Below are 12910 nucleotides of genomic sequence, written 5' to 3'. Positions count from 1 at the left end.
TGCTTATGTTTTAGGTGATAATTTCAAAGTCAGAAGTTTAACCAACGTGGCTCTTTGATTTAAAAAAAATCTTATAAATTATATGTAAGAACAGAATTTGTATTTGTAGCACACGGAAATGTCATCATTTACATATACATGACCCCAGCTCTCCCTTTTCTACCTGCAGCAAATTTGACTCCAAACCACCAGGTCCATGGCATGATTGTGTGATGGAAGACATGGAGGAAAGTCACTTGGCTATTTTTCTTACGCAGAACAAAAAAGATCTGAAATAGTTTAAAGAAAATCAAGTTCACAAAAAAAACCATGCAATAATTTAATGAGTGTTATAAAAGTACCAGCAAGAAAAAGCAAAGTTTCCCAATTTGCTTTCCACTGGCTGCTTCAAAGGTGCTGCTGACGGGAGCAGCCAGTGCCCCAGGGCACGGCTCAAAGGCTAACCCAGCATGCATGAATCCGGATGATATGTGATCATGCGAGGACCAATAAGAAGGCGAGACGTTTTATGCAGATTTAAAAATCAAACATACAAAATGAAAACCTTGGCCAGAATTTCTTGAAAGAAATGTTACTGATAAAAAATTAATTAGAAAAAAAATCTCATTAAATTTTGAACAGTGCAGCAGCCAGAAGTTCCTACTTCTTAGTACTGAAATTATCCCGTCCTACAGTGCTCTCCAACACATCTTCCCTCTTTGGATAACTGAGTAAGCAAACCGAAAGTGGACTTGGGGGGAAAAAATTATTAAGTTAAGAATGCGTTACCAAAGAAAAACAAATGGTGAAATTCCTGAAGAGTTTATTCTGAAAAATATTGTGGACAAAAAAAGCAAAGCGGCATATGAAAAATGAGAATGACAAGCAAGGTACCACTGCGATTGCGCATGCCAGGTGACGGCTTGCAGCGACACAAGGGGAACAGAGAAGAGTTGGGGGGCTGGAGAGGGCGCTCAAGGAATGTGCTAACAGAAAAGCTCACAGCGCTAGAGTAAAGTTAGACTTTCAAATTCAGTGCACAAGACAAAGCATTACTGTGTCGGGAGCACTTGGTGAGGACACTCGGGCCCAACCAATTTCCTTCTGGAAGTTGGTGCTGAGACTATGCAAAACAGAGACGGTGAACCCTCGTGCATTTGCTTATGGCCACAGAAGAAGGCAGCCTGGTGGGGCAGAAGGGCCATAGATTTACAGCAGGGGTCCTGCTCTCACCTCAGCACCCAGTCTCTGGGTGAGGCAGTCAACCTCTTAGGTCCTTTCCCCACCGCCTGAGTGAGGGTTCTGAACTAGGTCAATGGCTTGCAAACCTGGCTGCATGTTACAATACCGGGGAAAACAAAAAGAGTTTAAAAATACCCGCGTGGGGCTTCTACGCCAGGCCATCAGGCACCAAATCTCCAGAGGTGGGCCCTGTGTGTAGTGTTTTGTGCCTAACGCACATAACTGTGAGGAGGCGCTTGCGAATGCTGACTACCATGAGCCTGTGGCAAGCAGCCTCTCGAAGTATGGTTCCTGAGTGAGAAGAAGCCACATTAACAACCCAAGAAACTGCCAGAAAAAGGAATCCCTGATCTCCACCCCACCTCAACCTACTGACTTTGAAGCCCTAGAGCCATGGTTCGCAACTCCTTTGGCCTTGCCTAAGGCAGTAGAAAACATGGATATTTACTTTACTGTTCATAACCGTAGAAAATTATGGTTATGAAGTAGCAACAAAAATAATTGTATGGTTGTGGGGGTCACCACAACATGAGGAACTATATTGTATTAAAGGGTCCCAGCATTAGGAAGGCTAAGAGCCACTGACGTAAGGAGTTGAAGCGTCATTTGTGCTTTTAAAAAGCCTTCCATGTTTTGTTGTGTTGTTTGTTTGCTTCCATCTTCCTTTCTTTCTAAGCAGAATGTTGCTATGTAGCTCAGGTTGGGCTCAAACTAATGGTCCCTCCTCAGCCTTCTGAGTACAGGGATTCCTCTAGGTGATTTTAATGCATGCTAGAATTTGTTCCAAGGTCCCTTCTCAGCCTAGCATTCTGTGTTTAGTCAACTAAGAACGAGATGGTAACATTTCCAACAAATAGTGTGGTGGCGTGTGTTCTAGACACACGTCAGAAACACCAGCACAGCCTTCCTACGCCAGCAGGAAACCAAGGCTCTTGGCTTTTGGCTTTCAGAGCACATTAACTAACCCCTGGGCCCAGCTGACTCTCACCAGGATGTAGGCTCAGGCTTCAGGCCAGCGGCAGAGATGATGTCTGTGTTCCCCAGACAACTGACAACCCTTGGATAGCATCACACTTTGAGTTTATGAAGTGTGATGCGCTAAAGCATCTCGCGAGAGTACGGTTGGCTCCGTGTTTTGGTATAAAACACCAGAGGTAACCTGGTCTCTGCTCTTTGTTTTGTGAACTGCTTAATAAAGAATTAATTGCATCATTTACAGGCACAGTAAATGGTCAGGGTGCACAGTTCTGTCCTGCTTATCTTAACCAGGTAATACCTACATATGTTTTTCAAAATGACATCGGAGGTTGTGAAATACTGGCAAGTACATTTCCTAAAAGCACAGATAATTAAAGGAGACGGGACAACAGTAGGCTAGCCAGGGGAAGAGAGATAAGCAAAGGTGTGCAATAACTACACTAGCCGTTTATTGCTTCAATGAGACATCAAACAGTTAGTAAATGTGTGGGTCTTATACTCACAGTGTCTAACAGCTCAATAAATTTGGAGAAGTAATAAAGCCAGCAGGTGTGCACCATCTGTGGGAATGTACACAAATAAAAATTTATTTAATATTTTCTATGGGGAAACATTTACTTTAAAAAAACCCTGGTTTTAAAAACCCAAAACAAAATTTACCCAGTTTTTAAAGGAATAGTTTGGTGGCTTTGGTAATGCTCATATCCCTCTACAACCATCACACAGGCATCCACGGAACTCCTGTACCTCACAACCATTACACAGTCATCCACGGAACTCCTGTACCTCACAACCATTACACAGTCATCCACGGAACTACTGTACCTCACAACCATTACACAGCCATCCACGGAACTACTGTACCTCACAACCATTACACAGGCATCCACGGAACTACTGTACCTCACAACCATTACACAGCCATCCACGGAACTACTGTACCTCACAACCATTACACAGTCATCCACGGAACTACTGTACCTCACAACCATTACACAGTCATCCACGGAACTACTGTACCTCACAACCATTACACAGCCATCCACAACTTGAAAGAGTCAAACTCTATACTCCCTGCCCCCTCTTCCTTCCAGCGCAGTCATCATTCTCCCCCCCCCCCCCCCCGGTCCTGTGCATTTGACAATTTCTGATACCTCGTATAAGCTGAATCAAGTAGCATTTGTCCCCTGTGACTGGAATATACCAGGTAGCACACAGTCCTCAAGGTTCACACAAGTTGTAGCTTTTACAGGCTGAAAAATAGTTCTGTTCTTTGTATGCACGCACGAGTTCTCGTGTGTGTGTGTGTGTATGTGTGTGTGTATGTGTGTGTGTGTTGTCTACACTTGCCCATTATAAATAATGGTGTTGTGGTCTTGAGTATACAGGCACCTCTTTGAGTCCCTCCCTGACTTCAACCCCTTTAGGAATACAGCCAGAAGTTAGCCTGCCGAACCTTAAGAAAATCCTATGTTGCATCTTTTGGAAATCAAGTAAATTTTGAAACCTAAGAAGTTGAAACAGCACTGACTGTCATTTTATGGAAAATTATACACCTGGCTTCCTTTAATTCTTTCTTACAGTTTTAGCTTTTTCTCCCAACTTATTTAAAATGATTATTGAGTTGTTCGCTCATTCTGAACTCATATCCAACATTGCTAAATCCAAAAAGGATTTTCAGGATGATGCTGAGCTACAGATTTTCCTGAAGAGAGACTTACCCTCATTGCTCTTGGTGACTGAGAATAGTCAACAATGTCACATCGAAACGAATAACCTGTTCCCCAGCCAGACATCACAAACTGGAAGAGAAACCCGCATGTTAAAAAGAAAGAGCTTGCCAACAGCTACAACAAAGGTGGTTTGGACTGCACCTTGGTGCATGACCAGCTGAGTAAGCAGGTGGTGCCAGGGAAGAGGCAGTGAGGACCAGGACAAACTAAACATGCTGTGAGGAGAAGATTGGCATCAGGCGTTCTCACAGCCACAAATGCACACCACTTTTATATGAACTGTATACTGACTAACTTGTCCGTTTCCTGGGAGGATGCTTTAAAATAACGAATGACAAAGCCCCGGGGAGTACTCTGCTTAATTACCAAATGATTACCTATGTGTGTTCTGTGTTCGAGTACTTTTAAGAGGACGTGCCTGGCTCTGAATGTGTTCTTTCCTGAATGTTTCCAATATTCCTAATGAGTCAACAAGCGTTACAGAAACAAAAACCCAGCCATGTGCCAACAGGGTGGCCACAGCGACTCTGCTTTTCCTACCCAAGGCTGGAAAGTACCCACGGTAGTGCCTGGCTCCGGTTCCCTCTCCTTCAACATACAAACAGACCGTACACAGGTCTCATACCAGCTCTAGTTTGAATTCACAAGACAAGTAAGGGAAGACAATGCTTTTGTTACTAACTAGAGTATAATCTGGCAGATGGTCATTCCAACACACCCACAAAGTGACCTTCTACTGGTGTTAAAAATAAAAGCCTTTTGTTGATTAAGTCTTGACTGCAATTCAAAGATCATATTGACATTCTTTTAATTTGACAGTGGGAAGATCTTTTAAAACAATAGCCAGAAATAAAAGCTGATACTTGATTTTAATTAATATATACATTTAGTGGTTGAGCTACTCTGAGGTAGAGACAATAACATTCTCCCTCCTTCCTTCCCTCCCTCCCTCCCTCCCTCTCTCCCTCCCTCTCTCTCTCTCTCCCCCAAGTGTCATTTCTTCCTCTGCAACTGCCAACATCTGACTTGGGATATCTTCTCTCTCCCTATAAGGTTTATGCCACTTTTGTTCATAGTTTCATCGCTATTTTAGCTAAAATGGTAACTTTCCAATAGAAAAACACACACTTAAAGGCTTGTGTTCGCTTTTTTTTTTTTTAAGACTAGGCTTTGCTATGTAGCCCAGGCTGGCCTTAAATTTACGACTCTCTTGTCTCAGCCTCCTAAAGCCTGTGATAACAGGTATCTACCAACTGAGACCAGCCAAGATGATATTTTAATATGCAAAAAAATAAGAAATGGAAGAAACAAATTTGACTGTGCTATTTAAAATGCACCGCCACCCCCATACTCACTCCTAGTCTATAGTGTAAGATATGATAAACACTATGAGACCTTGAACATTAAAACTCGGGGAAGTATAGGATATGCACTTCATGGTTTTTTAAAAAAACATCTTTAAAGTTAAGTCATTTTTCAAAGTAACAAAATAACATCTTTTCAAAGTACAGAGGAATATGACAGGAACAGTGAATTCTGTTTCTCCAAACCCTTAAGTCCATGAGCAATGCCATTTTCTGTTCTGCTCAGACTCATTTCAACTGATATAAATAATGCTCTTACCAAGCGGTTTTCAACCTATCTGTCACAACCCCTTTGGGGGTTTAACGATCCTTTCTTTTTTTTTAATTTTTATTTTTTTAAATTAATTTATTCATATTACATCTCAGTTGTTAGCCCATCCCATGTATCCTCCCATTCCTCCCTTCCTCCCACTTCCCCCCTACTCCCCTCCCCTCCCCTATGTCTGTGTCTGAGGGGGACCTCCTCCCCCTGTATATGCTCATAGGGTATCAAGTCTCTCCTTGGTGACCTATTATCTTTCCTCTGAGTGCCACCAGGCATCTCCATCCAAGGGACATGTTCAAATATGGGGCACCAGAGTTTGTGTGAAAGTTAGATCTCCTTCTCCACTCAACAGTGGAGAATGTCTTGTCCATCGGCTAGTCTGGGTAGGGGTTCGAGGTTTACTGCCTATTTTTTCCTTGGCTGTTGCCATAGTTTGCGGAGGACCCCAGGGCCCAGACTCGCCTGTAGTTTTCCAGGACCCGCTGGATCCTTCTATTTCCTCTTTCTCCCAGGCTTCTCACACCTAAAGTCTCAATAGGATGTCCTCCCCTCTTACCCACTATCCTGGTAGGTGCAGTTTTTCATGGGGTCGTACCTCATGCTGGCGCGGGTGTGGAGAAAGAGGAACACTCCTGCATTGCTGGTGGGAATGCAAACTAGTACAACCACTTTGGAAAGCTATCTGGTGCTTTCTCAGAAAAATGGGAATAGGGCTTCCTCAAGACCCAGCTATTCCACTCCTTGGAATATACCCAGAGGATGCACTACCACACAACAGGGACATATGCTCAACCATGTTCATAGCTGCCTTATTCATAATAGCCAGAACTTGGAAACAACCTACGTGTCCCTCAATAGAAGAATGGATAAAGAAACTGTGGTACATCTACACTATGGAATACTACTCAGCTATTAAAAACAAGGAATTCCCAAAATTTGTGGACAAATGGATTGAACTAGAAATTGTCATAATGAGTGAGTTCACACAGAAGCAAAAAGAGCTAAATGGTATATACTCACTTATATCGAGACACTAGTCCAAGGTGTACGTCCCCATAACGATCCTTTCATAGTGGCCGAATATCAGATAACAGTGGCAAAGCTACACTTACGAGGTAGCAAGAGAAGAGTGTTATGATTGGGGGCCGCCATGACACGAGGAGCCGTATTGAAGGCTCGCAGCGTTAGGAAAGGTGAGAGGCGCTGCTCTAACCCCAGGAGCCATTTACTTTAAACTCGATGACTAATTGTCTACCTTATCCTGAAACAAACAAGAGCTGCACCGAGAGAGACTGTGTGACTCGGCCCTCTGTGGGTCTCACCTGTTTCTTCTTCATTAGTGTCTGACTTGAGCTGGATTCTAGCACATTCCATCACAAGAGCACAGATGAGTTTCTCCCGTACGGCGTGGCTCTCTTTCTCCTTGCTACTATCTGGCCAAACGTGCCTGGCAGAGGCATTTCCTCTGAAAGCCTCACCAAATCTTGCTCTACACCATGAACTCTGCCTGGGTTGAGCTGTGGCTGACAGACAGCGTATGTCTTAGCTACTAAGTCTGTGTTCAAGCGGAGTGACCTAGTCCTGATGCTGAGTGTGAGAGCATACCAACAGCCTGCGGAAGTTTTGACAGTTATAACTTTAGGCTGGTAAGAAAAGTTTAGCAGTTTATGTTCAGCAAGGAGGCAGTAAGTCCTGAAACTATAACTCGAGTTATGGAGAAGGTAGAAACTCTCTGAATTGGATATTTTTAGAATCTTCTTTTCTGTTATAATTGACAAAGCAGAAACCAAAACTAACTGGTTACTACTGGACTCTTGTCAAGCCCGAGAAATATAATCCGGGGTCATCACAAACAATGACACTGTCAGAGGTGGAACCTGAGAAGACTAGAACACTCTGGGACCCAAGGGAAAAACTGGTTCAGTCCTGTCACTACAGTATAAGAGGACTGAGGCCTAGAGATATAAAGTAATGTGGTCAAGATGAGGCAGTCTGGGCTCCTCTCTCGCATGTGTATTCACTCTTTGAGAACGTGCGAGGAGCTTGTTCATAGTAAAAGGACAGAAGAGTAGTGGCCGGTGGGCTAGTAGCAGAAACAAAAAAGTGACAAGCAGCAGAGTGAGGACAGATTTAGCTCATTTGTAGCAGGAAAGAGGTTGGTGCCACAGTGGCCAGGGAGGCCGCCGTTGCTCCGCATGGGCCTCAAGCATGAGCAAGCATGTGGTATGCTAGAGAGAAAATGAACCAAAGGAGGACGCCAGCCAGGACTGGAAATATAGCAAAGAATCTTCGAGAAGCGGTTATGTGAGGGCAGTTGGGATACGTGACCAGCAGAGGGGCAGAGAGTAAATCCACACTTCTCTGTCTTCTCTAACAAGGGACAGGGCTTTAGCATCTATGACACCATGTGAATATATGTTCTCTCTTGCCTCAAAGCTTGTAACGTCTAAACAGCTGCAAGTCAATGCCCAGCTCTGGAGGCACCTGGCATCCCAGGACCAGCTCTCTAATTACCAGCTGTCACTCTGAGGTCATTAATGATTTCCTCCAGGAATGAGTTTCCTCAAAACTAACATCTATCCTGTGTAAATCTCCGAGCTAAGTGTTACTTTTTTTCCCCCCTCACTATCCATGATGGAAAACTGTCCTGAGATTGTTGAGTTTATTATTTCATCTAGACATAACAATCTTGGTGTCCTTGTTGTTACAAATACCTGCTTGGTTTCTCCATTCCTCGGTTCTCAAAAAAAGAGGTACTCCATAGTCATAACAAAAAAAAAAAAAGAAAGAAAGAAAGAAAAGAAAAGAAAAGAAAAAGAAAGAAAAAGAAAGAAAGAAAGAAAGAAAAAGAAAAACAAAAAAAACATATGGACATATAAACAAAAGACTCAGGCAAACTTTTCCCATTAGGAATACTGAAGACACTTGCCTCATAGCACATATACACAGAAAACAGTACTATGAAAAAATTGTACGTTATCATCACTTTCTTGAGTTCAAAGGGCTTCCTGTTCTCCATGAGCTTCGGTCCCAGAGATGTGACAAAGTAGACATAGAGCCCCAGGATGATGGTTTGTGGCAGAGGCGAGGACATGAGGAGCCAGTCTTCAACTCTTGGATCTAGGAGGAAGAGAACAGGTAAGTACGCAGCCACTCTGCCAGGGATAACAGGAAGCAACGTCTACTCCAGTCCCGGCAGCGCACCAGTGCGATGACCACGAGCATCTTTAGGAAGGGTGACTGGAGAAATCCCCAGGATCAGTGAGGCTCCCCTGAGCTGGAAATGGTGATGCTTTCGTCACCTTTAAGTCTCACAGGGCAAGAGCTATTAGTCACCAGAACCTGAAGGGGAGCGGAGTATCTGGGGAAGCCATCCTAGAGGGACCGTGTCACAGACTGAAAGCCGCACCCTCTCCAAACACCTGTGTCCGGCCTGGTGTGGTACTTACTGCACACACAGAACACCAGCACTTGGGAAATGGGGATGGGAGAACAGGGAGTTCAAGGTCATCCACAGCTGTGCATTGAGGCCAGTCTCAAAGCGCAATAAAATAAAATAAAATAAAATCCAAGTGTTGAAATCCTAGCCCCTAATGTGATGATGGAAGCAAGAGGATTTCACCAATAGAGTTAGTGTCATACAAAGGACCCTCGGAAGCTCTTCTATTTTTCTGCCACATTGTGACACAAAGCAAGACAACAGCAACCCTGGAGAGCCCTTCTTCAACGCCCCCACAGCACTGTCACCCTGGCCTCAGAAACATAATCCTCCCGGGATCTAAGAAGCGGGGTGTATAAGCAGATCTGGAGGAAAGGGCAGCTAGTGATGCTTCACCATCCATGACCACTGTCAACATTCAGGAAATTTCCATCCTACCTAGGCATGGTGGTGCACTGGTGAAATGACAGCACTTGGGACAGGGGAATCAAGAGATCAGGAGTTCGAGGACAACCTGGGATGAATGAGATCCCATCTCAAAAATATTTTTTCCATTCTGACATATTCTTTTTCTTTTTCTTTTTTTTTTTTTTTTAAGGTTTTTGAGACAGGGTATCTCTGTATTATCTTGGCTGCCCTGTACTCCTTTTTGTAGACCAGGCTGGCCTCGAACTCCCAGAGGTCCTCCTGCCTCTGTCTCCCAAGTGCTTCTGACATACTCTTTCATATTTAAAAAATGTATTTGTACTGGCTGCTAATTCATTTTCTTCCTTTCGTTAGAAAACTGGTGTACTTGCTCAGATACAGTATCATAGAACCATAGAGCTGAAAGGGAACACATCAATATCAAACTGTCCAAAGTGTGGATCCTAAGTGTCCAAAGTGTGAGCCAGCAAGTCTGATATTTCGAGCCAAACAAAACACATAATGGCCTTACAACCACATAAACATAAGTTCATCCCGTTCTTTCTGGCTTCGGGCTAGCAGGATCGTGGCATTTAAAAATTGCAATTAAAAATGAACTGTGATTCATTCTATAATTTCAAGCGCTTGGGGGTATAATTTGGCCAAGTGACCTCATGAAGCCAGATTGGTATGGAGGAAAATAACTGTGGGCAGCCTGCAGGGGCATCTGACTCAGCTTATCGCAAAGCATCGCCTTCATCACTAGTGGAAGGCGCGCAGCGCGCATCCCTGTCCATCTGAACTGCTAACCAGAAAGCCAGGTACCAGCAAACCCTCTCACTCCAAATTCCTTCACTCAACGGCATTGTCTCAAACAAGCAAAGCAAGCCACGGAGTGAACAGACACCGACGCCAGATGACCAGGAGTTGAGGTTGTGCTTATGTCTGTCTAAGGCCACCTAGCTATACAGCTGGAACTTTATACAGCTTTTCAGTAGGTACAAAGACTCCCCCAAAGGGACGAGAGGATACTGGCATGTAGACTGAGGAGCCAGCTGGTCAAGGAGAGACAACTTAGGCTTTACGTCGTCCTCATTTCAGTGCCTGGACACGCCACACAGAGACTTTCACAGGTTAGCCAGATGTGTGCGTCTGGGATTAGGAGTGAGACCCGAGCCAAAGATGGAGGTTTTGAGGGTTGTCACCCCAGAAATGGTGACTATGAAAGCCGTGGAGAGACAGGCAGAGTGAGGAGTGTGAGCGCTGAGGAGGGAGGTCCCGAGGACTTCGAGGTCAGGACAGGTGGAAGAGAAAAACTGCGATGAAGGCTGAGGAGGAGTGCACAGTAAAACAGGAAGAACAACCACCAAAGTAAGATGTCCCGAGGGCAAGGAAGAGAGAGAGACACTCAGGAAGGGCACTCAGCATCAAACGGGGCAGAGAGAGAAATACACGTGGCCAGGAAAGCACGGCTACATCTACCAGAGAAGACAACAGTGTTTTCAGCCAGAACAACCTTAGTAAAAGGCCATGCGCAAAAGAGAACGTCAACAAAAGTTTGCTGGCCAGCACTTAAAACACAAAGCTCTAAGATGGGGAGAGATGATGCCTCAGGGATTAAGAGCACCGGCTGCTCTCCCAGAGGACCCGTGTTCAATTCCCAGCTCCCACGGAAACAGCTCACAACTGCCTATACAGCTCACAACTGCCTATAACTTCGGTTCTCCTACACACAATAAATAAATAAATAAATATTTTTTGTTTATAAATACAAAGTTCTAACATTTGAAAGTATTTTTCTCTTACTTTCTCTTACTCTAGTCTCAAGACTTGTCATTTTTAAACCTAGGAAGGTTCTAGAATCGGTTATCCAGGTACATGTTAACTAGTCTTGTGTGTTTCAGTTAGTTCTTCTCTATCCTTGTAACAATGATGAGTTTCCTATGACGGGATTTCTGGTCATCATTGGCAATCATGGTGTGGACTGGAACATCATAAGGGAACATCAGTAGATACAGCTTAGTCGCAGGACTGGGACTCAAGGCACAGACCAAGAACCGATTAGTCTTAAATGAATTCCTTCCCCTGCTGGTCGATAGAAACCTTAACACGTGAGTGTCATAAAGCCAACGTCTAGCTTTTTATTGCTTTATTAATGTGTCTCGGTTTTATTCCTAATAAAATAAAGACTAATGAAGTCAGTATCTAAGGAAGAGCCCAAGAAGGCTGCAGGCATCTCTAACTGAGCTTGGCTACAATATGGGAGATTTCTGGTTTCTTCTTCACAGGAAATTGCAAATGTTTCTGTCCTTAGGCACCCCCAAATACGGTTTAAGACTGAAATGTCTTAAGTGTGAGTGAAGGCACTTCTCAATCAGAGGTGTCTTTTGTTTTATTCCTTCCCTGACTGGGCAGCAGAAACAAAATCAAATGACGTCACTCTTCTCTTCCTCCTCTGTTAGCAACAGAAAGAAAACAAGCCAAGAAAAGCATGCAAGGCTAGCTCAGGAAGACCAAGAAAATCATTTCCAAATAAATAATTTCTTCCTGCAATTTAATTTTTTTTTTTTTTTAGCACACACCTCTTCTTAAAATCCTGAGTATACGACTTTCCAAGTTCTGCAAATAAAAAAGTTACTTTGGGAAAAGATGTTTATTTCATTCTATATTATTTTTTTTAAAAAGATAATAAAATAACAAAAAATGTGATGTATGTTTGTGTGTACAAAGAAAGGGACATATTTGTGTGTGCATGTGAGGAAGTCAGAGGTCATCCTTGACATTATTCATCAGAGTGGTGGTGACTTGTTTTGCCTTGGCTAGGCTGGCTGGCCAGTAAGCACCACAGCTTCCCACAGCTGGAGTTCTAGGCGTGGAATAGCCCCAGGCCTCTGACATGGGTACATAGACTGAGCTCAGGTCCTCCTGGTTTCACAGCACACCACTTACTCACTGAGCTATCTCCTCGCTGCCTTCTTAAATACCAGGCTGGGCATGGTGACGCATACCTTTAATCCCAGCACTCAAGATGCAGAGGCAGGTGGATCACTGTGAGTTTGAGGCCAGCCTGGTGTACAAAGGGAGTCCAGGATAGTCAAGGCTACACAGAGAAACCTCGTCTTAGAAAAAAAGTCTAGAGCCAGACAGTCAGTGTTTTGACCCCATCTCTCCTTCCCTGGCCTTTTATGCAGTCTTATGTGGCTGACTTAACCTCACTGTGCTTGGTTTTCTCATCTACGAATTGAGCATAAAACAAGTATCTCACAGAGGACTGGGTGAGGAGCTCACTATTGTCATTGCAGTGGATCTCAAACCTGTAATCAGAACACAACACACACACACACACACACACACACACACACACACACACACACACACACGCACTACCTGGATCCAACTGAATCAGAATCCTAAGGGATAGGTACCAGGCATACAAGCTTGTAATCATCAGCCATAAAAAAAAAAAATGGCAAAGAACTTAATTTCTCAAAAGAAGAGACACACG

General features: G+C 43.9%; 1 protein-coding gene across 4 annotated transcripts in view; it reads right to left on the bottom strand.

Annotated features, from left to right (window-relative positions):
• Positions 1 to 12910, bottom strand: part of ELOVL7 (ELOVL fatty acid elongase 7) — a 70470-nt gene that overhangs the window by 9752 nt on the left and 47808 nt on the right. For all 4 annotated transcript variants that reach the window (XM_084802582.1, XM_084802581.1, XM_084802583.1 and 1 more), the window contains 4 exons: positions 8491 to 8681; positions 3921 to 4001; positions 2703 to 2759; positions 164 to 269 (listed from right to left, as the gene is read on the bottom strand). In XM_084802582.1, coding sequence (XP_084658708.1) covers positions 164 to 269; positions 2703 to 2759; positions 3921 to 4001; positions 8491 to 8681 — 435 coding nt within the window. The remainder of the gene's footprint in view (positions 1 to 163; positions 270 to 2702; positions 2760 to 3920; positions 4002 to 8490; positions 8682 to 12910) is intronic.

Source organism: Acomys minous (genome assembly GCF_964271855.1).
Source record: "Acomys minous genome assembly, chromosome: 11".
NCBI lineage: Eukaryota > Metazoa > Chordata > Mammalia > Rodentia > Muridae > Acomys > Acomys minous.
Note: the sequence above shows the minus strand (reverse complement) of the source record. Positions and strands in the feature narration are given on the sequence as shown.